Source organism: Somniosus microcephalus, chromosome 3 (genome assembly GCF_052327205.1).
Source record: "Somniosus microcephalus isolate GS21.2 chromosome 3, FLI_Smic_1.0, whole genome shotgun sequence".
NCBI lineage: Eukaryota > Metazoa > Chordata > Chondrichthyes > Squaliformes > Somniosidae > Somniosus > Somniosus microcephalus.
In genome coordinates, this window is record NC_140989.1 from 267630966 (window position 1) to 267654976 (window position 24011).

A 24011-nucleotide genomic window follows, 5' to 3' on the forward strand; every position below is an offset into this window, starting at 1 on the left:
GGTTTCCTCCCACAGTCCAAAGATGTGTGGGTTAGGTTGATTGGCTATGATAAATTGACCCTTAGTGTTAGGGGAATTAAATACATGGGGTTATGGGGATCGGGTGGGATATGTGTCGGTGCAGGCTCGATGGGCCGAAATGGCCTCTATCTGCACTGTGGGGTTTCTGTGATTCATTTCTGTGAACTCAAAGTAAAATCTGGACATGGATGCTGAATTGGCAGCGAGTACTTGTTAGGGAACTGTTGGCAAAATGGAGGAAGAACTGAAGGGCATGCCCAAGGATTGGTATTGGGACTCTTACTGTTTCACAGGAGGATATAAGATATTAAATGGTATAGAAAAGGGAAATCCAGAGCACTACTTCAAGGTAGGTCATGACAGTACAACAATGGAGTATAGGATCAAACCGGCAAAAAGGTGGATTTAGGTCAGATGTCATGAAGAATTTGTTCACACAATGAATAATCAATACATGGAAAGTGTTCTGGCTATAATAGTGAGGGCAAACATCTTAGAGACACCCAAGAGCCAGTTGGATGCTGCGATGGAAGGATTGAAAGTATTTCTTTCTGGATGAATGAGCTAAGATGGGCAGCAAGGCTTTCCTCCTCTGTATTTATTTCATTATAAAGTAGCCAAATCTAGTGGGAGGATAGAAGATTGGGAAGCATTTAAAAGCCAGCAAAGAATAACTAAAAGATTAATTAAGAAAGGGAAGATAGATTATGAAAGTAAACTAGCAAAAAATATAAAAACAGATAGCAAGAGTTTCTACAGTTATATAAAAAGAAAAAGGGTGGCTAAAGTGAATGTTGGTCCCTTAGAGGACGAGACCAGGAAATTAGTGGTGGGGAACATGGAGATGGCAGAAACGCTGAACAAATATTTTGTATCAGTCTTTACAGTAGAGGACACTAAAAATATCCCAACACTGGACAAACAGGGGACTATAGTGGGGGAGGAGCTAAACACGATTAAAATCACTAAGGAGATGGTACTCGGTAAGATAATGGGACTCAAGGCAGATAAATCCTCTGGACCTGATGGCTTACATCCTAGGGTCTTGAGAGAAGTAGCGGTAGGGATTGCGGATGCATTGGTGGTAATTTTCCAAAACTCCCTGGATTCAAGAAAGGGCCCAGCAGATTGGAAAACTGCTAATGTAACACCCTTATTTAAAAAGGGCAGTAGACAAAAGGCTGGAAACTATAGACCAGTTTGCCTAACATCTGTGGTTGGTAAAATGTTGGAGTCCATTATTAAGGAAGCAGTAACAGGACATTTGGATAAGCATAATTTAATCAGACAGAGTCAGCATGGTTTTATGAAGGGGAAGTCATGTTTGACAAATTTGCTTGAATTCTTTGAGGATGTAACAGGGTTGATAAAGGGGAACCAGTGGATGTGGTGTATTTGGACTTCCAAAAGGCATTTGACAAGGTGCCATACAAAAGATTACTGCACAAGATAAAAAATCACGGGATTGGGGGTAATATACTGGCATGGGTGGAAGATTGGCTATCTAACAGAAAACAGAGAGTTGGGATAAATGGTTCATTCTCGGGTTGGCAATCAGTGACTAGTGGTGTTCCGCAGGGGTCACTGCTGGGACCCCAACTCTTTACAATCTATATTAACGATTTGGAGGAGGGGACCAGGTGCAACATATCCAAGTTTGCCGACGATACAAAGATGGGAGGGAAAGCAGTGAGTGAGGAGGACATAAAAAACCTGCAAAAGGACATAGACAGGCTAAGTGAGTGGGCAGAAATTTGGCAGATGGAATATAATGTTGGAAAGTGTGAGGTTATGCACTTTGGCAGAAAAAATCAAAGAGCAAGTTATTATCTAAATGGAGAGAAACTGCAAAGTGCTACAGTACAAAGGGATCTGGGGGTCCTGGTGCATGAAACACAGAAGGTTAGTATGCAGGTACAGCAGGTGATCAGGAAGGCCAATGGAATCTTGGCTTTTATTGCAAGGGGGATGGAGTATAAAAGCAGGGAAGTCTTGCTTCAGTTATACAGGGTACTGGTGAGGCCACACCTGGAATATTGCGTACAGTTTTGGTTTCCATATTTAAGAAAAGATATACTTGCTCTCGAGGCAGTTCAGAGAAGGTTCACTCGGTTGATTCCGGAGATGAGGGGGTTGACGTATGAGGAAAGGTTGAGTAGGTTGGGCCTCTACTCATTGGAATTCAGAAGAATGAGAGGCAATCTTATCGAAACATATAAGATTGTGAGGGGGCTTGATCGGGTGGATGCGGGGATTTTGTTTCCACTGATCGGTGAGACTAGAACTAGGGGGCATAATCTTAGAATAAGGGGCTGCCGTTTCAAAACTGAGATGAGGAGAAACTTCTTCACTCAGAGGGTAGTAAATCTATGGAATTTGCTACCTCAGAGAGCTGTGGAAGCTGCGACATTAAATAAATTTTAAAAGGAGATAGACAGTTTCCTAGCTGATAAGGGAATTAGGGGTTGCGGGGAACGGGCAGGGAAGTGGACGTGAGTCTAGGTTCGGATCAGCCATGATCCTATTGAATGGCGGAGCAGGCCTGAGGGGCCGTATGGCCTACTCCTGCTCCTACTTCTTATGTTCTTATGTTCTTATGTTCTTATTATCTTGTGATCATAGGGAGGATACCATTGCCCTTGAGATCATATAGAACTGACCAATGAGGATAATTCCACGTATCAGGAATTTAAGTTACGAAGAAAGGTTGAGGATATTGGGCTTATTTTCTTTGGAAAAGAGCAGACTTCAAGATCATTTGATTGAAGTTTTCACGATTTTGAGGGGAATTGATAAAATAGATTAAAAAGAAAATGTTCACTGTGGTGAAGGGTTCAAATACCAAGGAACACAAATTTAAAAATGAGTAAGTTAGGAATAAAATGGGGAATCAGGCATAACCTGTTCACCCAAACCATAAGAGTTGTGGAGTAAAGTACCAAGAAAGACCATTGAAGCAGACAGCAAAAATAGGTTCAAGGGACATTTCTGGAAGGAAAAGTGATCGTGGGATATCGTAAGAAGGCAAGTAGCTGGAGTTGCTCACTGGAGAAGGGAGGGGTTGGCTGGGACTATACGCATTTTCCTGCACTAAAGAACTCATTTTTATGAAAGGATCAGTTCTATTAAAGGACAAAGAGGAATGTGACTCATTGCCCTAGATTTTGAAGATGTGAACAGTGTCCTTAAAGTTAATTAGGCCAGATCGTGTATCGTATTTTCCGTAATTTGTAATGATCCCTGTTATTTTTATCAATACCACAAGTGACTCAAAGCCTGAAGTATTGTTGTCATTGGCCTAAATTAAATTATCTCCTTCCACAGGAGATTATATTAGTATAACAAATCCTTTATATACAAAAAAATGAATACTCCAGGATGAATCTCTAATGGCCTTCTCCTCAAGTTACATTCTTAAAATAATAGCTTTGTATACATGATAGATTAGCTGGATTCTAAAATGCATATAAAGAAACGGAAAGTGTTGAAAGCGTGGCTTTTGTGTAAAATGGCAGCGAGAGATAGGTGTGTTGGACACACACATAGCATTATTTATAAGGTGTTTGTTTATGGAAAAATCATAGAGGAAGAAAACTCTTTGATAAATTGATAATGGAGTATGTTACAGCAGTGAGCACTGGAAACTCAACCTGAGTAGTCTTAGATGGTTGGTAAAGATTGGGAAGGAGTAAGGGAGACAGAGGTGCCATAGTGAAGAATAATTTATGGGATGAACATCTAAGGCCTTGAAGAGTTGGTAGGGAAAGACAGGCAATATCAAGAGTAAGGACGATAGGAAGATGGCAAGGAGCTATAAGGGGAACCCTAATTAAATTGCTGAGAAACAATATCAGCAGTGGGAAGTAAGTGTGGTGGATGATTCCATTATTAGAGACATGGATAGAAAAGTATGATGAGGGATAAGTTGAGTTGCACAGAGGGAGCATTTGACAGTTATCGAAAAAGTTGACCAAATTTGAACAAGAGATGACAAGAATCAAACCTATGACATCATGGGAATTAAATTAATAATTTCTTCAATCACTGGGTGAAAATGAAGAATTTGCATGGTAATTAGGAAAGCTAATAGAATGTTATCATTTATTGCGAGGGTAATTGAATACAAAAGTAGGGAGGTTATGCTTCAGTTATACAGGGCATTGGTGAGACCACATCTGGAGTACTGTGTACAATATTGGTCTCCTTACTTAAGGAAGGTTGTAAATGCATTGGAAGCAGTTCAGAGAAGGTTTACTAGACTAATACCTGGAATAGGTGGGTTGTCTTATGAGGAAAGGTTGGACAGGCTAGGCTTGTATCCGCTGGAGTTTAGAAGAGTAAGAGGTGACTTGATTGAAACATATAAGATCCTGAGGGGTCTGGACAGGGTGGATGTGGAGAGGATGTTTCCTGTTGTGGGAGAATCTAGAACTAGGGGTCACTGTTTAAAAATAAGGGGTTGCCCATTTAAGACAGAGATGAGGGGAAATGTTTTCTCACAGAGGATGGTGAGTCTTTGGAACTCTCTTCCTCAGAGGGCGGTGGAAGCAGAGACTTTGAATATTTTTACGGCAGAGGTAGATAGATTCTTGAATAGCAAGGGGGTGAAAGGTTATCAGGGGTAGGCGGGAATATGGAGTAATCAGATCAGCCATGAACTTATTGAATGGCGGAGCAGGCTCGAGGGGCCGAGTGGCCTACACCTGCTCCTAATTTGTATGTTCGTATTACTCCATCAACTAAGAACAGTAATAAAGAGAGGGAGGCTATTAATCATGGGAATTTCACGATGTTGCAAAAGGGTACAAGGGAGGGGGCAATACTTTAATAGTTACTATTTAGCCTAAGATGATGGTAAATATAAAGGTTGGGGGGTTGCTTGAATACCAGTGATCATTAATACTTCTCAGTTCAGTATTATGACATAGGTTGGTGCAAATAATAAACTGGGTAGCGATTTTCACCCTGCTAGCCTGGCAGAAATCAGGCGGGTGGACAGTTAAAAATGCTGGCTATTTACCTGTCTGGCCCTTGTGTCCAGTGTTTAATGGTAGATGAGGCGGGGGGGGGGGGGGGAGGAGGGGAGAGAAATCTTTCTACAGCCAGGATCTATGCAAGTGGTCAGGGAGGAAAAATATTTCAAAACAAATTTGTCATGTTGCAGACAGAATGGGGGCTGCCTGCATCCCAGTAATGCAGCATGTCGACACTCTGCCCTGTTTTCAGCAGGAGTCCCCACCAAAGGGGAGCCTGCCTTCAATATGTTAATTACCCCAAGGCTGGAAACACGGCCAGGGTCAGTGGCACACCTTCATGACGGATGGAGGCCTCATCCCGACCCATCCCCTCCTCCCGGAGATGTGCCTCAATCAAGGAGAGGTGGAAGGCTTAGACCGATAATTCTGCTCTTCATTCTTACTGACTTCTGTTTCATGTTGATTTATGGAACAGAAAATCTCCAGCTCACAGGAGATGCGAAAACACCATTATTGGCTGAACAAAGTGACTGGAAAACAGAAATGCAGAGAAAGCTATAAAGGTCAGATTTAATCCTTGTGATTGAATGTGGTGCAGAGCTGCAACCAGTCCTCTGCTAAGGGCAGTAATTGGTGCATGGAGAAAAGCAGAGGAAGCACTAGTTACATGATTACGGCCAGCCTTGGAAAAAGAGTTTCAGACAATAGGAAAGACATTGCAGAATAATTTTCATGATATATATGGTGCTTATGCAGCCTTATTATAGCTCTACACAATTGAAACGAGGGAACAGGAAGAATGTGAGATAGTGTCATTATAATGGAAACATGATATACTCCACATTCATTAGAACATAGTCCTTGAGAATCAAATATTTTCTGGGTTCTAATGAGGTGTATATCCTATAACATGGCAAAACATGCAACATGAAACAACTAGGAGACAAAGTCCAGCTTGCTAATGTAATAGCTGAGAACCATATAATGAGGGTGGGGTGTATTTGCGCTAATTATGGCACATAAACATTAGTTCAAAGAACAATTTATGACCTTTTAGCTGATAAAGTTACATTATACAAAAAATTACATGATTGCCACCAACATTGTAATTATTTGTGTTTTGCAATATTTCAATATTGTGATTATTTTTGTACCCATCAAGGTGAGGGATGTCAGTGCAGATGAACTGAACACTTTTCTACTTCGGTATGTAATCTCTCAGCATCAAGCATCTCCAGGGCAAGGATTGTGTGGAGTAGATGTAAAGTTACCTCTATTCTATTTTAACAGCGAGCCTTAATTCCAACTTTTATTGCATAATTTTTCTTTTTATGGTGTTAACCATTGTTGTAGTTCCCTTCAATTTAGTACCAATTAATTGATCCAAACATGGACAAAAGAGCTGAATTCCAGAGGTGTGGTGAGAGTGACTGCCCTTGACATCAAGGCAGCATTTGACCAAGTCTGGCATCAAGGAGCCCTAGTAAAACTGAAGTCAATGGGAATTGGGGGGAAAACTCTCCACTGGCTGGATTCATACCTAGCACAAAGGAAGATGGTTGTGGTGGTTGGAGGTCAATCATCTCAGCCCCAGGACATCGCTGCAGGAGTTCCTCAGGGCAGTGTCCTAGGCCCAACCATCTTCAGCTGCTTCATCAATGACCTTCCCTCCGTCATAAGGTCAGAAGTGGGGCTGTTCGCTGATGACTACACAGTGTTCAGTGCCATTCACAACTCCTCAGATAATGAAGCAGTCCATGCTCACATGCAGCAAGACCTGGACGACATTCAGGCTTGGGCTGATAAGTGGCAGGTAACATTCGCGCCACACAAGTGCCAGACAATGACTATCTCCAACAAGCGAGCATCTAACCACCGCCCCTTGACATTCAACGGCATTACCATCGCTGAATTCCCCACCATCAATATCCTGGGGGTCACCATTGACCAGAAACTTAACTGGACCAGCCACATAAATACTGTGGCAACAAGAGCAGGTCAGAGGCTAGGTATTCTGTGGCGAGTGTCTCACCTCCTGACTCCCCAACGCCTTTCCACCATCTACAAGGCACAAGTCAGGAGTGTGATGGAATAGTCTCCACTTGCCTGGATGAGTGCAGCCCAACAACACTCAAGAAGCTCGACACCATCCAAGACAAAGCAGCCCACTTGATTGGCACCCCATCCACCACCTTAAACATTCACTCCCTCCACCACTGGCGTACCGTGGCTGCAGTGTGTACCATCTACAAGATGCACTGCAGCAACTCGCCAAGGCTTCTTCGGCAGCACCTCCCAAACCCGCCACCTCCCAACTAGAAGGACAAGGGCAGCAGACGCATGGGAACACCACCACCTCAAAGTGCCCCTCCAAGTCACACACCATCCTGACTTTGAAGTACATCGCCGTTCCTTCATCATCGTTGGGTCAAAATCCTGGAACTCCCTCCCAAACAGCACTGTGAGAGTACCTTCACCACACGGACTGCAGCAATTCAAGAAGGCGGCTCACCGCCACCTTCTCAAGGGCAACTAGGGACGGCCAATAAATGCTGGCCTTGCCAGCGACGCCCACATCCCATGAACAAATAATAAAAAAATAATTAATGCTGAATTATTGGCAGTATTGTTCTGTGGAACTAGTCTCACCAGCAATTGAGTTGAGACTCATTTCATGTAGGACCTTTGCGACCATTAGAGAGATGCGACCTTCATCCCATCAGTTTGGGCAGGAGTTAAGCAAAGGACAATGATGCCACCTAGTCCTCCTACAATAATATTTCAAATGTTAATTGTTTAGTCAGAAAATCATATTACATCATCCTGCAGAGTTAAAAATAGTTCCTTTTTCATCTTTTAAGGACATGTATAACTCGTCACACACACTGGTTTTAAGATATGCTCCTATCTGTCTTAACGTACAGCAGTGAAACATGGTCAGAAAGCAAATGATAATTGTGAAGTTGCAGAAATTTCTTACTTAAGATGTATCCTAGGCGTATCTTGGCTCCTAGAGCTTAGAAGCAACATAAATGAAATTTATACTAAGCAAATCGTTTTTTTTGAGTCTGCCAAATGTTTGGGACACGTAGAAATCTACCACCATGCCTGAGAGTCTCCAATCCATGCCCAGGGAGTTTGTGTTTCCCTGATATGCAGTGAGCACTCTCGCCCATAAGGTCACACACTACCTGCCCAAGCCCAGAAACCTTAAGCGCAGGTTGATAAATGCCAAGGCTCAGGGACCCTCAAGTGTGAACATGAGTATTCCTGGAGTTCAACCAGATAAACCCACAGTTTACCAGCACAGAGCACTGGTACACTTACCACTGCTTGTCAAGCCAGGACCACTTTATTTATTCGAGCATTGCCATGCAAACTTATCTAGAGCAGAAGAAGCCAGCCACCAGAGATAGGTCTACACCTTGACAACAACAACAGCAACTTGTATTTATATAGCGCCTTTAACACAGTAAACCTTCCCAAGGCGCTTCACAGGAGCATTATCACACAAAATTTGACACCAAGCCACATAAAGAGATATTAGGGCAGTTGGTCAAAGAATTAGGGTTAGATATTCATTATAGCCCAGGAATGGGCAGTAAAATTAGAAAAGCTGGAGAATTAGCGCCAGGCGCTAATGCTTTAGACTGCAGTCAAAATTCATTATCGCAGCTCAAAGAAATGATTGGGCCACTAAATCAAGTCTTAAAGACCTAGCTCAGTGGCGTTACACTCAAAAGGTGGACCAATATCGGGTGCAGTCTAATCTCAACTCATCGGGGGAGAAATTCGGTGGAGCCGCAAACGGGGCGCCCAGCTCGCCTGGGCGCCGGAATTACCGCTGCGATCGGAGCAGTTGCGACCGCCGGAAATTCAGCTTGTGCGCCCCAAGAGGGACGCGGGGCGCTGCTCGAGGTGCTCCGCGTCCCTCTTGGGGCGCTGAAACTGAATATCGCAGTGCAACGTGCCGCAGCGCCACACGCTGCGGCACGGCGCGCTGCGGTACTGCAGGCCTTCCTCCCATTCTTAAGGGGGAGGGGCCTGCACCAGCACGATCAGAGATTGCGACTGCCGGCAAAAGAGCCCGGCACCGAGGAGAAGTGCCGGGCTCTCGGAAAACAGCCGGCACTGCCGCGGGGGGAGATCAGGAGGCCGGGGACAGAGGTGCTGGCAGGCGGCCGCCGAAAAAAACAGCCGCCCCGCACCTCCACCTTAATTTGCGCCACTCCCGCCACAGGAAGGCCCCGTGAACCGGACGCGATTTGTGAACGGCGCTACAGAGGCGGGCGCTGCCAAATATCGCGATCGGGGCGGTAGCGGGGCACTGCGCACACCGATGACGTCATCGGTTGCGGCGCAGCGCAACAGGCTAACGCCGCCATTAGTGCCCCAGCTAAATATCGCGGGAGGCGTGGCCAGTAGCGCTAAAGCCACTGAGTGCCCTCTTTAGGCGCTAACTGGTGGCGCAGCCCACCAAATTTCTAGGCCATCATTGCCACAGGCTTTTCCCAGTACTTAAAGGGGAGGTTCATTAATACTGCAGCACCTCATTTTCAGCATTGCTGATTGTGCAACTGCCTCAGCAAAGAGAAGCACAACAAGGAGAAGGAGTCGGAGGACTGAAGCAGGTGTGCTCATGGCAGATCCACCTCAGTCAGGTGGTCAGGGTGATTGAATGCTTCAACAAATGCTACATACCACCATCTGTACCACAAGCTTCACACTCTGCCCAAAGCACCACACCCCCAGCGCACACCCACCAACAATCTCTACCTACCAACACTCACACCCACATCTCACATCTTGCACACAATGACAGCTATTCAACTATGGCAGGCACAAAGGTCATTAGTTATTAGAATGAATGTGATATGTGTGATATGTTTATGCATAAATTTATTCATGGAGTTTGCTACATTTTCTTGTCTCTCTCATTTCACCTTTGTGCCCAGGAGGATGCTGTGATGGCACGACACAGGGATGGTATGATGGGCATGTGGTGAGCAAAAGGGATCTGAGGTTTAAGTCATCCTGGTGTGAGGCTGGAGGTCTGTTTGGAGGAGGTGGCAGAGTTCTGGAACCACCACCTTGGTGATGCAGAGCTGTCTAATACACTGCTCCTCGCTTAATTGGAAGTAGGAGAAGTGCTCTTGGAATACCCTCGGTGGGTAAGGCCTCCTGTTGAGAGCCCTGATGGCCCTCCTCCTCCCTCTGGCCACATGTTCCAATCTTTCTCGCTGCCTCCGCTCCCTCCGTCATAGATCCTGGAGGACCAGGTCAACTGCCAGTACAGCCCCCATTAATGTAAGCCAAGTGCAGCGCTTTGATATTTTTAAAGAATAAATGTAATGACTTTTTATTTACCACAACACTCCTGACACAAAAGAACCTATAAATTACTGAATTAAACTGTTGCACAATGTCAAACTGACAAGCACTGAAACTCCACTAACCTGACAGCTGGGGCTCATTAAATAACGTCCCTGGAGCCGGCTTCTGTTATGTATTGTGTGTTCTCCTCCCACCTGTGGTGGCGCTGTCACAGCAGATAAATGGTTGGGTGTTCTCTTGGCTAAGTTTAGCTCTCTTTGTTCGGAACTCTCCAGAACTTCCCTTTCCCTTCGAATAAAGCACTTCATGTTTGAATCTCTGAGTTCTGAGTTCTAATTGTGTCTAGGTAAAAAGGTACCGACACAACAAAGTGGCGAGGAGGAGCAGATGAATCTGCGTACGTTACGGGTGCAGTGAGTAAACAGAAATTTAAATTTGAAACGTGAGATGGCTGCTATATTAGGAAACATCGGTGATTTTGATGAAAATGTGGAGCAATGGAGCGCTTATATGGAACGTTTTGATTATTTTGTCTTGGCGAATGCGGTGGCAAACGAAAAGGTCGTGTCTACCTTTTTGAGTGTAATGGGGCCAAAGACATTCAATTTATTTCGCAGCCTTGTGCAGCCAGGTAAGCCAGGAACTAAAACATATAAGCAACTAGTGGAAATTCTTGGAGCACATTTTTCACCAAAACCTCTGGTTATTGCTGAGAGATTTAGATTTCACAAATGGAATCAAGAGGAGGGGGAATCAGTGACGATGTTTATTGCTGCTTTAAAAAGGTTGTCGGAACACTGCCAGTTCAAGGAGGTGCTGAATGACACCATTAGAGACAGACTCATGTGTGGTCTGCAAAGTGCAGCCACACAGAAGTGCCTTCTTACTGAGGACAACCTTACTCTTGAAAAGGCCATTGAAGTTAGTGTCTCCATGGAGATGGCGGAAAAGGAGGCTCACCAATTGAGTTCAACAGGGAGAGTTCACAAGGTGTCATCTGAGCCTAAAGGTGCACGGAACAGCACATGTTACCGTTGTGGGAAAACGGGCCATCATGCTAATGACTGCTGGTGTACGGAGCTGGAATGCTGAAATTGTGGCAAAAAGGGTCACATTGAACGCGCCTGTAGAGGTAAAAAAAGAACAGACAGAGCTGGGAAGCATAGAAGCAAAATGTCTGTATTTGGACAAGAGAGGAAAAAGAGTGTTCATTCAGTGCAGTATGATGGAACAAGCAAAACAGAGGGGAGCGACACCTCTGAGGAGGAAGAGGTGCACATACTGACGGTTGCAGGTGGTTCAAATGGCTACTGGGTGTCATCACTGGTGGAGGGACAATCAGTGCGGATGGAGGTGGACACAGGCGTGGCTGTGTCCCTTGTTTCAGACACTGTCTACAACAAAATGCTAAAGCATCTGACCCTTCAGCCAACAAACATTGTGCTAAAGACGTATACCGGCGAACCTGTGGCCATGAGAGGCGCCATTGAGGTGACAGTTAAATTGAACGGACAGACTGCAAAACTGCCACTATATGTGGTAAAGGGAAATTACCCATCACTACTGGGACTAGAGAAAATCACACTGGACTGGCCTGCAGTCCGCATGATGTCAAAAGGGGAGTCAGGTCTGACTGCAGTGTTAAACAAACATGCAGAACTCTTCAATGGGGAACTTGAGAGCATGAAAAAGATCAGCGTGAGACTGGACATTAAACCTGACAGCAAGCCAAAGTTTCACAAAGCCCGACCTGTACCCTATGCAATTAGGCCAAAAGTTGAGGCTAACTTGGAGGCCTTAGTCGAGAAGGGAGTCCTGGAGCCTGTGAGCGTGAGCAAATGGGCCACACCCATTGTTCCTGTCCTGAAAAAGGATGGATCTGTTCGAATCTGCGAGGATTTTAAAGTGACTATTAACCCAGTGCTGTCTGCAGAACAGTACCCTCTTCCCCTCATTGATGATCTTTTTACGGGCCTGGCCGGAGGGCAAAAGTTCAGCAAAATAGACTTATGCCAGGCTTATCTACAAATGCATGTCGATGACAAATTAAAGGAGCTGCTGACAATTGTGACACACAAGGGGCTATACAGGTACTGCCGCCTTCCATTTGGAATTACGTCGGCCCCTGCTCTATTCCAAAGGGCAATGGATCAGATTTTGAGTGGACTGCCAGGAGTCCAGTGCTACCTGGACGACATCCTTGTCACTGGGACAAATGAGGAGGATCATCTTCTGAACTTGGATGCGACACTACAACGACTGAAAGAGTACGGACTCAGAGTTCGTAAAGACAAATGTGAATTCTTTCAGTCTTCAGTTGAGTACCTGGGGCATGTGATTGACGCTACTGGCCTGCATAAGGCGCCGTCAAAGGTCAAGGCGATCGTGGAGGCCCCAGCACCCCAGAATGTGAGCCAGTTACGTTCATTTCTGGGGCTACTTAACTACTATGGGAAGTTTATTCCAGACTTAGCAACATTGCTGAAGCCGTTACATCAGTTGCTATGTCAAGGCAAAACATGGAAATGGACTGAACTGTGCAACGAAGCTTTCGCCCAAGCAAAGAAAGCATTGCTGAAATCGGAGGTCCTGACACACTTCGACCCAAAGCTACCCGTGCAGCTAGCATGTGATGCATCACCATATGGTGTGGGAGCAGTCATATCCCACATCATGCCTTCGGGTGAAGAGAAACCTATCGCCTTCGCATCACGCACCTTGAACAAGGCCGAGAGTAACTATGCGCAGATCGAGTGCGAGGCCTTGGGAATCGTTTTTGGAATTCGAAAATTTCATCAGTGCCTGTTTGGGAGAAGGTTCACACTCCTGACGGACCACCGTCCATTGACTTCAATCTTCGGGCCCCACACCGGAATTCCGTCTCTTGCTGCAAGCAGGATGCAAAGGTGGGCTTTACTGTTGTCAGGACATACATATGACATCAAATATCGCAAATCAGACTTGCACGGCAACGCAGACGGTCTCTCGAGGCTACCCTTGCCTGTTACTCCCCCAGAGCCTCGTCAGATAGACATCTTCTACTTTAGACAAGTGGAGGGAGCACCTGTCACTGCAGTTCAGGTGCAAAGGTACACCCGCAACGATCCAGCCCTGTCTGAGGTAATGGACGATGTCATTCGAGGGAGAGCTATAGGAGATTCTCCTAGTTTGAAACCTTACATTTCAAAAAGAAATGAGCTCTCCGTCCAGGCAGGTTGTCTTCTTTGGGGACGCTGTGTCATCATTCCGCCACCTCTGAGGGAACCTATACTGCAACAACTTCATACAGGCCACAGTGGGATGGTTCGGATGAAGGAAATGGCAAGAAGCTACTTCTGGTGGCCAGGTCTCGACGGGAATATTGAGGAGAAAGCCAAAACATGTTCCCCATGTCAAAGGGTCCGGAATGTTCCACAGCTGACAACCCTACACCCCTGGGATTGGCCTGCAGAAGTGTGGCAGCGAGTACATGTGGACTTCGCCGGTCCTTTCGAAGAGAAGATGTTTATGGTGGTTGTGGACGCTCGTAGCAAGTGGCCGGAGGTCGCTGTGATGAGGTCTACCACGGCAGAGAAAACAATTGAGAAACTTGGTGAGATGTTCAGCCATTATGGCTCACCGGAACAACTCGTAAGTGACAACGGTCCACAATTTGTATCACAGGAGTTGCAACCTTCCTGCATGTGAATGGTGTCCAACACATCAGGTCTGCGCCCTATCATCCCTCTACTAACGGCCAGGCAGAAAGGTTCGTGCAAACTTTGAAGCACGCCTTGAAGGCATTGCAAGGTCAGGGCTCAATCCACCAACGTCTGAACAGCTTCCTGTTGTCCTACAGGGATGAGCCGCATGCCACAACCAAAACTTCCCCCGCTTCGCTCATGATGAAGAGGTTGTTGTGGAAAAGTTTTGACTTACTCAAACCTCCAAGGCAGAGCAGGTTGTCCATCGTCAACAACAAGCTCAAGTTGAAAAGAGAGAGAAAAGAGCCAAGGAGAGACGGTTTTATCCAGGAGAGCACGTCCTAGCTCAAAACTACAACACTGGACCGAAATGGGTTCCTGCTACGGTGATTGCGCAGACGGGCCCTGTGTCTTACATGGTTGAGACTGCTGAGGACGTCGTCTGGAGAAGACACACAGATCAACTGTTGCTAGGAACAGAGACAGCCACAGAGGCTCCAACGGCTGGTTGGCCTGAACTGTTTCCGGATGATACCGCAAACCAGCATCCTTTGCCACAGTGCTCTTCTCCAACACAGGAAGTCAAAGAGACTGTTTCACCTGTGCAAACTCCTGACTTTCGACTGACACAGGCACCTTCTCCATTTAGGCCTGTGTCAATGCCTACTGCTGTGGAAGCCAGCGATGACCGCCGGTATCCTGTCAGAGAGCGGCAGCCTCCAAGACGCTTGGATCTGTAGGCTTAGTGACTTACCCACAAGATTGGGGCAGAATAAACCCCAGGGTAAAGTCAGGGGTTGAGGCAGTCTACCTCTACCCTAGGTTAGTTGAGTGCATTGAAAGTAACTTACCTGTTGAGGAATAATGTGGACCTTCCATTTAAAAGGGATGGAATATGTTATGTATTGCGTGTTCTCCTCCCGCCTGTGGTGGCGCTGTCACAGCAGATAAATGGTTGGGTGTTCTCTTGGTTAAGTTTAGCTCTCTTTGTTCGGAACTCTCCAGAACTTCCCTTTCCCTTCGAATAAAGCACTTCATGTTTGAATCTCTGTGTTCTGAGTTCTAATTGTGTCTAGGTAAAAAGGTACCGACTATTAAATCCGTGTGTTAATGGAGACACGGAATGCAGGAGTTGGTTTAACAAGTCTTTACTGAATGGAGACAATCTGGAAACTGATACTACAGAAGCGTGCTAGGGCCTTTTATACAGGGGTGGTCACTGCCGGTACTGCAGTCTGAGACCAGTTATTCCCTTAAAGGGACGTACACAACAATTCCTCCCCTTTTAGATAAACAGTACATAACATTCATTTAACAACTAAACAATAACTAATTACAATTACAATTACGGTTGCTAGATACATTAGTTGAAGTTAAGCAATTATAAGTTCAGTCTTTGAGGAGGCTTCCTGATTCTGTCAGGATAACGCCTCTTTGGGATATCAGGTTCTTCTGGCAAGGTTGAGTTGGGATCAATGTCGTTGTTTGGTTCGTCTGCTTCTAATATCACCGATTCTGCGGTAGATGCAATTGGTACTTCAGTTTCATCGCCAGGTGTATCAGATCGTGGTGTGGAGTTGAGGTTTTCCAGTGACTCTAGAATCTGGTCAGCATGGCATCTTACAATGCTCTCTCCAACGTCCACGGTATACATTAGGGGTCCTTGCCATGTACAGATCATTCCTGGCTGTCATTTCTCTGTGCGGTAGTCCCGGGCCAAAACTGGTTGACCTATCTTAAAACTCCTGGTCGGCCTTTCATTCATATTCTGAAACTGCCTGTTCTCCACATCTCTTCTGATGTTTGGCTTAACCAAATCCAAGCGGCATCGTAGTCTTCGATTGAAGAACATCATGGCTGGAGTTTGGTTGGTAACCGCATGTGTCGCATTCCGGTAGGCAAACAAGAAGTTATCCACCTTGTGTTGTAGGGGTATATCTTCATTACACATTGCCTTGATAGCCTTCTTGAATGTTTGAACAAACCTCTCGGCCAACCCATTAGTGGCTGGATGATATGGGGTGGATGTGTAATGCTTAACACCATTGTTCTTTAAGAACCTCCGGAACTCTTCAGGCACAAACTGTGGTTCATTGTCAGAGCAAATCTGTTCAGGCAGCCCATTCCTGGCGAATATGGTTCGTAAGACTGTGATAGTGTTTTCTGTGGTGGTTGAGGACATTTTTATTACCTCTGGCCACTTTGAATGTGCATCCACCGCAATTAAAAACATCAAGTCCATAAAGGGACCAGCAAAATCAATGTGCACCCTTTGCCATGGAGATGAGGGCCACTCCCATGGATGTAGAGGGGCTTGTGGTGGGGCATTTTGGACCTTCTGGCATCCTGTACAGCTCTCGGTCATCTCTTCGATTTCTCTATCGATTCCCGGCCACCACACAAACGCTCTGGCTAAGTTCTTCATTTTTACCCCTCCCAGATGACCCTCATGAAGCTCATTGAGCACTCTATCCTTCAATTTGGGTGGAATTACTACTCTGGATCCACACATCAAGGTTCCTCTGCACACTGACAGCTGTTCTCTTCTCGGCGAGAATGCTGGCAGCAGTGGTTCGCCATGTGCTGGCCATCCCTTCACTATTAAATCATAGACCCAGGAGAGTGTCAGGTCATTTCGTGTTTCCTTTTCTATGTTTGCATTCGTCACAGGGAGACATTCGACAATAGTCGAGTGGAATAACTCCACTGGATCCACTGCCAGTTCTTCTTCCACCATCGGCAACGGTAGGCGCGACAATCCATCAGCATTCCCATGCTGTTTAGTTCCTTTGTACTCGATGTCATATTGGTGTGCCCCTAGGAAAAGGGACCACCTCTGTAGCCGTTGTGCCGTCATTATCGGTACGCCCTTCTGAGGGTTGAAAATGGAGACGAGAGGTTGATGATCAGTTAGTAGAGTAAATTTCTGACCGTGCAGGTAGTGATTGAACTTCTTCACCCCCCACACCAGGCTGAGGGCCTCTCTGTCAATCTGGGCGTAGTTACGCTCGGCTGAAGTTAACGAGCGTGACGCAAAAGCTATCGGCCTCTCAGAACCATCAAGGAATTTATGTGACAGTAGCGCCCCAATGCCGTAGGGAGACGCATCACACGCCAGTCTTATCGGTAGTGATGGGTTGTAGTGAGCCAATACTTCTCTTGAAGTGATGAGGCCCTTACTCTTCTGAAAGGCCCGCTTACATTCATCGCTCCATTTCCATGCTACTCCCGTTCGTAGTAGGGCGTTCAGTGGATGCAGAATTGTGGACAAATTCGGCAAAAACTTATGGTAGCAATTCACCAATCCGAGGAATGACCTCAGTTGCGACACATTTTCAGGCGCTGGAGCCTTAACTACCGCTTCAATTTTGTCAGGGGACTTATGCAACCCCTCTTCATCAATCACGTGGCCACAATACGATATCTGTTTCTTTAAAAACTCGCACTTGGGGCGATTGGCTCGTAGCCCATGTTCACGTAGTCTAGTGAGCACCTGCTCTAGGTTGGCAAGGTGTTCACTGTCATCTTCACCTGTCACTAGGATGTCGTCCAAGTAACACTGAGTCCTCGGAATCCCTTGCAGGACTTGTTCCGTCGCTCTTTGCCATATCGCCGGAGCAGATGCTACTCCGAATACCAGTCGATTATACTGGTAAAGACCTTTGTGAGTGTTTATCGTGAGATACTTCCTAGAGGATTCTTCAACCTCCATCTGCAAATATGCTTGTGCTAGGTCAATTTTTGTAAAACGCTTCCCTCCAGATAGTGAGACGAAGATATCTTCTATCCTTGCAAGAGGATATTGTACTGTGTGAAGGACTGGGTTCACTGTCACCTTGAAGTCCCCACAGATGTGAACCTTCCTTGGCTCCTCAGACTTATTGTTTAACGTTTTCTTCATGACAGGAATGATGGGTGTCGCCCACTCGCTCCAGTCTACCTTAGATAACACGCCTGCATTCTCCAGATTCTCCAGCTCTGCCTCAACGGCTGGGCGAATTGCATATGGTACCGGTCTTGCTTTGAAAAACTTGGGAATTGCATTCTCCTCTATTTTTATCGAGGCGGTTACGCCTTTAAGAGTGCCCGGTTCTTGTTGAAATACCTCTTTGGCGTCAGCTAAGATTGTTGACAATCGTCCAGGAGTGACGTCGTCATCCTTTTTACCAGCCACCGTCAGTGCCTGAATGGAGTGCCAGTCTAAACTTATCTTTCTGATCCATTCACGTCCCAATAACGGTGGTCCACCATCTTGCAGAATGTAGAGATACAATTTCCGTATTTTCTTGCCATTGTATTCGACAGGCACCCTTATATTTCCTCTGGGGTATACTTTTTGCCCCGTATACGTCCTCAAGACAATGGATGTCTCTCTCAAGGGTATGTGTGAGAATAGCCGCTCGTAGTCTCGTCGATTCATGACGGTTAGAGCTGATTCTGTATCCAATTCCATTTTGACTTGGGACCCTGCTATCGTGAGGGTGACCCAAATGGTTCGGTGATCCTCTTTTGCGATTACGTTGTGAAGTTTGAGACAGCTTAGTCTCTTGTTCCCGGATTCACTATCGCTCATCTGGTCTTCGGAACTACTGTCCGTCATCTTTTGTACTTTCCTGTATGGTTCCTTAGTAGCCTTTTTATTGTCGTTGGTCTTCTTCTCAGACCTGCAAACTCGTGCAATGTGTCCCATCTTTCCGCATTGCCTGCATATTTTGTCCTTGGACCAGCAGTCCTTCTGGTCATGGTTTGTTCTGCCGCAGCGATAACATTTTTCAAATCCCCGTGTCATTTCGTGGGTGCCGTATTCCTGTGGCTTTTGTTGTATTTCTGCAGCTCCGCTTGCTGCTGCTTCGTACGATACTGCCACGCTGAAAGCCTTATCTAGCGTCAGCTCTTTCTCTGAGAGTAACCTCTTCTGGGTTCCTTCACTCAGGAGTCCACAGACAAATTTGTCCCGTAAGGTATCTGCCAGTCCTGCTCCGAACTGGCAGTGCTTTGATAGCTTGCATAGTTCTGTAAGGTAATCAGCATTGCTCTCATTTTTATGCTGATTTCTCCTGTGGAATTTAAATCTTTCTGCTATCAGCAGCGGTGTAGGATTTAGGTGTTCCTGTAGGATAGCAACAATTTCGTTAAAACTCTTCGCCTTCGGTTTGGCTGGAGTAATCAGGTCCCGCAATAGGCCGTACGTTCTTGCGCCCATTAAATTTAGCAATACCGATGCCTTTTTCTCCTCGGCTATTTCGTTTCCCTCGCAATATACCTCGACTCTTTCCACATACGTGGTCCAGTCTTCTATTGCATTATCGAAGGCAGTGATATCGCCAGTCTTTGGCATCTTGAAAATCTAAGATGGCGTCTCCCGCACTTTTCCTTCGTCCCCGATGGATCAAAATGGCGCCTCCCGTGCTTTTCCTTCTTCCCCGCCGAGTTAAGATGGCACCTCCCGCGCTTTCCCACCGCTGCCACTGCTGTCAACGCCGCTCTCCGCGGTATTTTTATTTTTAACCGTTCCCGTCGTGGAGCGGACCCTCTGGGACACTTCCCTCCCTCTTCTTAGGTCCGAACGCTGCCCGGCTGCGAAGCACCGGCCGCGCCCTGTGTGCTCCACCCTCTCTCTCTCTCTTTGCTTCCCGACTCGCTGCCCGGCCCCGTTGCAGAGCCACCCGATCGAGCTCTAGCCCGCCGCAGCCCAGGAAGGATCAGTGCACTACCTGCCACCAGCCCGATTAGCTGGGAAACCACAGACTGGGGAACCAAGCCTGGCTCTTGACAGTCTCTCCTGCAAGTTTTCAATCCGATGATTTGGAGGGCGGTTGCCCACGGTCGACGCCCATTTCTCGAGTTTCTTTGGATTATATATTTTTTCTTTCTTCTGGCTTCGACCTTCAATAACGTCGTCTGAGGTGCTGCCGAGTTGCAGGTAAGTTCATTTCTTACTCGTCGCCAGTATTAAATCCGTGTGTTAATGGAGCCACGGAATGCAGGAGTTGGTTTAACAAGCCTTTACTGAATGGAGACAATCTGGAAACTGAAACTACAGAAGCGTGCTAGGGCCTTTTATACAGGGGTGGTCACTGCCGGTACTGCAGTCTGAGACCAGTTATTCCCTTAAAGGGACATACACAACACCGACACAACAGCTTCCGCCTGCTTTATGCCTCCTCTCCCTGTCGCTGTCTGGTCGAGGCACTAAAGTAGGTGGTGAAAATCAATTTTGCAGATCGGGCGCCCACTGATGTCATAATCTGCCTGGCGTTGAAGTCCCCGGCAGTACCTCGTACTGGTGGCACAACAGGGGAGCGGATTTGCCGTGTGGCGCTGGATTCACCTCGCCCCGGCGCTACTGCATCAATGCCAGCTGCTGGCGCTAATGGGAGGTGCTAACCAACTGAATTTTTCCCCCTTATGTTTTAAGGAGCATCTTAAAGGATGAGGTAGAGACGCAGGGGGGCTTAGGGAGGGAATTCCAGAATTTCAGGCCCAGGCAGCAGAAGGCACAGCCGCCAATGGTGGAGCGATGAAAACCTGGGAAGCCAGAATTGGAGAAGCGCAGAGATCTCTAAGTGTGGTCAGGCTGGAGGAGGTTACAGAGATAGGGAGGGACGATGCCATGGAGGGATTTGAACACAGAGATGAGAATTTTAAATTCCAGGCGATGCCAGACCAGGCTCCAATGTAGGTCAGTGAGCATAGGGGTGATGGGTGAATGAGACCGCAAGGCAGCCTATCAATCATCAATAGTGCCTATGGCAGACTGCAGATGTGCCTGGCTTATTATCAAGTCTGCCATTGAACGTCAGCATGGCTCAGTGGTAATACTCGCACTTCTGAATCAGAAGATTAAGGCCTAGAAATTCAGTTGGTAGCGCCGGCCGCTAGCGCCTTAGGAGGAGGAGAAGTGGGGCGCGAAGCGGCTAGCGCCTGGGCGTGGCATGATCTGTGCCTCTCGCAAACTTCAGTCAAGATTTAGCGGCGGCGCAAAACCGTAGCGCCCGCTCAGCTGCGCGCGCAGATCCTGACGTCATTTCATGGTGCAACGCCCTTGGTGCGCCCCGAACCGGAACTTCAGTGGCGCCCCCCTTCTGTGCGCCTGGCGCCCCCAGCGACTGGTTGAGTGGAATGGTTCCCAGTCGCTGCGGGGCATGGGGGGCGCTATTTATAGGGGACTCTTCCTCCATTCTTTGTGGCAGCCATTTTGTTCCACTCCTTCTGTGTGAGAGAGAGATATTTGGAGAGAGACAAAGGGAGAGAGCTTTCTGCTTTGACTCAGCGCTTGCACAGGTACTTCTGGCTTCAGGCCAGAGCTTTGCAGTTGGATTTAACTTTCAGTGCCATAGTCTTGAGTCGCCACATATAATGGGGGCTGCAATGGGTGGAAACGTTGGCTTTCTGCATTGCATTCAAAGGGCTCAGAGATGCCGAGAGAGAGTGCCAGTCATGGCCAGATGGAGAAGGGCCAACAGGCATCGGCACAGGAGGCCTTACCCACCCAGGGTATACCGCCAGCAGTTCTCATATCTGAACATGTCTGAGGAGCAGTGTGTTTGGAGGCTGCGATTCCGAAGGGAGGTGGTCACAGAGATCTGCCACCTGCTTCAGAGAGATCTGCAGCCACAGCTGAGGAGCAGGACATCTCTGTCGGTGGCAGTGAATGTGACGGTGGCTCTCAACTTTTATGCCACCGGCTCCTTCCAATCCGCTACTGGGGACATTGCCAATATCTCCCAGTTTGCGGTACATTGCTGCATCCACCAGGTGACGAATGCCCTCTTCAGAAGGAGGCGTCAGTACATCTCCTTCCCCATGACCCTGGACAAGCAGCAAGAGCGTGCAATGGGATTTGCAAGAATAGCGGGCTTCCCCATGGTCCAGGGCGCCATTGACTGCATGCATGTGGCTTTGCGGGCACCTCTACAGAATGCCGAGGATTACCGCAACCGGAAGGGCTACCATCCGCTCAACGTCCAGTTGGTGTGTGACCACAGGCAGCTCATACTAGCTGTCAATGCCTGCTTTCCAGGCAACAGCCACGATGCCTACATCCTGCGCCAGACTTCTGTGGCAGACATTTTCGAAGCCCCGGCTCACCCAGGAGGCTGGCTTCTCAGGGACAAGGGCTATCCTTTGTGCACCTGGCTGATGACCCCGCTCCGTGCGCCCAGCACCCGTGCTGAAGAACAATACAATGACAGCCATCAAGCTACCAGGAACATCATTGAGCACAGAATTGGCGTGCTCAAGCAACGGTTCCGCTGTCTGGACCATTCCGGAGGAGCCCTACAGTTCTCGCCTGAGCGAGTCTCCCATTTCATTGTAGTGTGCTGCATGCTGCACAACCTGGCTATCCTCAGGACTCAGCCACTGCCAGCAGACATTGGAGGACCACCAGAGGAGGAGGAGGAGGAGGAGGAGGAGGAGGAGCACCAAGACGGGAGGGAGGCACAAAGTGCAAGGGCCGTCCGTCGGCGGATTATTGCAACTCGGTTCTAGGCCCCCTCTCAGAGAATGGCTTGTGCCAATGAAAGAACATGAATGGAGCTGCTCCGCAAACCCTCAGCCGGTCAAGGCAACAAATAGTTCAAAGTGAAAACATGGACAATCTGAATAAAGAAAATTTTTTATTTTACAAACTCTGTGCCCTTCCTGCATGACAAACAAATTCAGAGAAACCCCCCCAAAAAACAGTCAGACACATAACTGGCTCTCACAACCTTGAGAAAATGAAAAAAAACAGTTAAACAAAAATGACCATGATTCTCGGCCTTCATATAAAAAACAAACACAACATTCTCGGCCTTCATATAAAAAACAAACACAACATTCTCGGCCTTCATATAAAAAACAAACACAACATTCTCGGCCTTCATATAAAAAAAACATTTTGCCACACCTTCTACTTTTTCACCTGCGAGGGTGATCTGCCTCGCTTCCGCGATTGTCCCCTTCCCGCCCTGCAGCTCCTCCTCAATGGGACCCCAGTGGCTGCAGCAAGGCTGGGGGAAGGCTGCTGAGGGTCAGATGGTGAGACGGCAGATGCCCTTGGGGGACGGCCTGGACCAGCTCTGGGCCTGGAGGGCCCAGCTTCTGACTGCTCTGTGATGAAATATTCCATTCATCACTGCCTGTGACTGTGATCGGTTTCAGTGTCATTTCCCTTCCCCCAGTCCTCATTGTATTGTTTATTGGAATGTGCTGGAATGTGCTGTGTGTGTAGGGCTCCGCCCATATCTGGCCCCTTTTGTAAGCTAGCTCAGTCTGGCCTCAGTCTCCAGAAGGAAGATACCTCTCTCTCTTACGTGTTACTTTCTAAGTTAATAAAAGCCTTGTTTTGTTTCGCTAACATCGAGTCTCGGAATTATTGAGGCACATCAATTTTATTAACTTATTTTTCAACACTATGGATCAACTCCTGAAACCCGAACGTTTGGATTTGGATCAACATGCTCCGGACGCATCAGCACGCTTCGGACACTGGTTTGAGTGTATGGAATTCTTCCTGGACAATTCCGCAGCCGTCAAAGGCGCTACGGACGCTGCGAGGATGAGACTCGGAATTCTGCGGAATTGGGTAAGCCACCGGGTTTACCCCCTCATCCAAGACGCCGATACGTACCTGGCCGCCTGCGACATCTTAAAGGCGCATTACCAGCAGCCTACGAATGAGGTGTATGCTAGGCATCTGCTCGCTACTCGCGCACAGCGACCTGGGGAATCGGTGGAGGAGTTCCTAAGCACCCTGAAAATGCTTGGCAAAGACTGCAAGTGCCGAGATGTAAAAGCCGCAGTGTACACTGACGAGCTTGTTCGCGATGCCTTTATCACAGGCCTCAGCTGCACTTACATCCGGCAAAGACTGCTGGAAAAAACGGGGTTGGACCTGAAACAGGCTGCGGACACCGCGCGATCCCTGGATGTGGCCCAGAGAAACTCGGACGCCTACTCTTCAGCCCGCGTCGTCCACGCCGCCACGTGTGCACCGAGGGCGCCGCCATCT

The 24011-nt window shown here is 47.4% G+C and overlaps 1 protein-coding gene across 1 annotated transcript in view; it reads left to right on the top strand.

Moving 5' to 3' along the window:
• Positions 1–253: 253 nt before the first annotated feature.
• LOC147121900 (fibronectin-like) overlaps positions 254–24011 on the top strand; it is a 124183-nt gene continuing 100425 nt past the window's right edge. Inside the window, exon 1 of the mRNA XM_085978040.1 lies at positions 254–370. Within this exon, the coding sequence (XP_085834166.1) occupies positions 254–370 (117 nt within the window). The remainder of the gene's footprint in view (positions 371–24011) is intronic.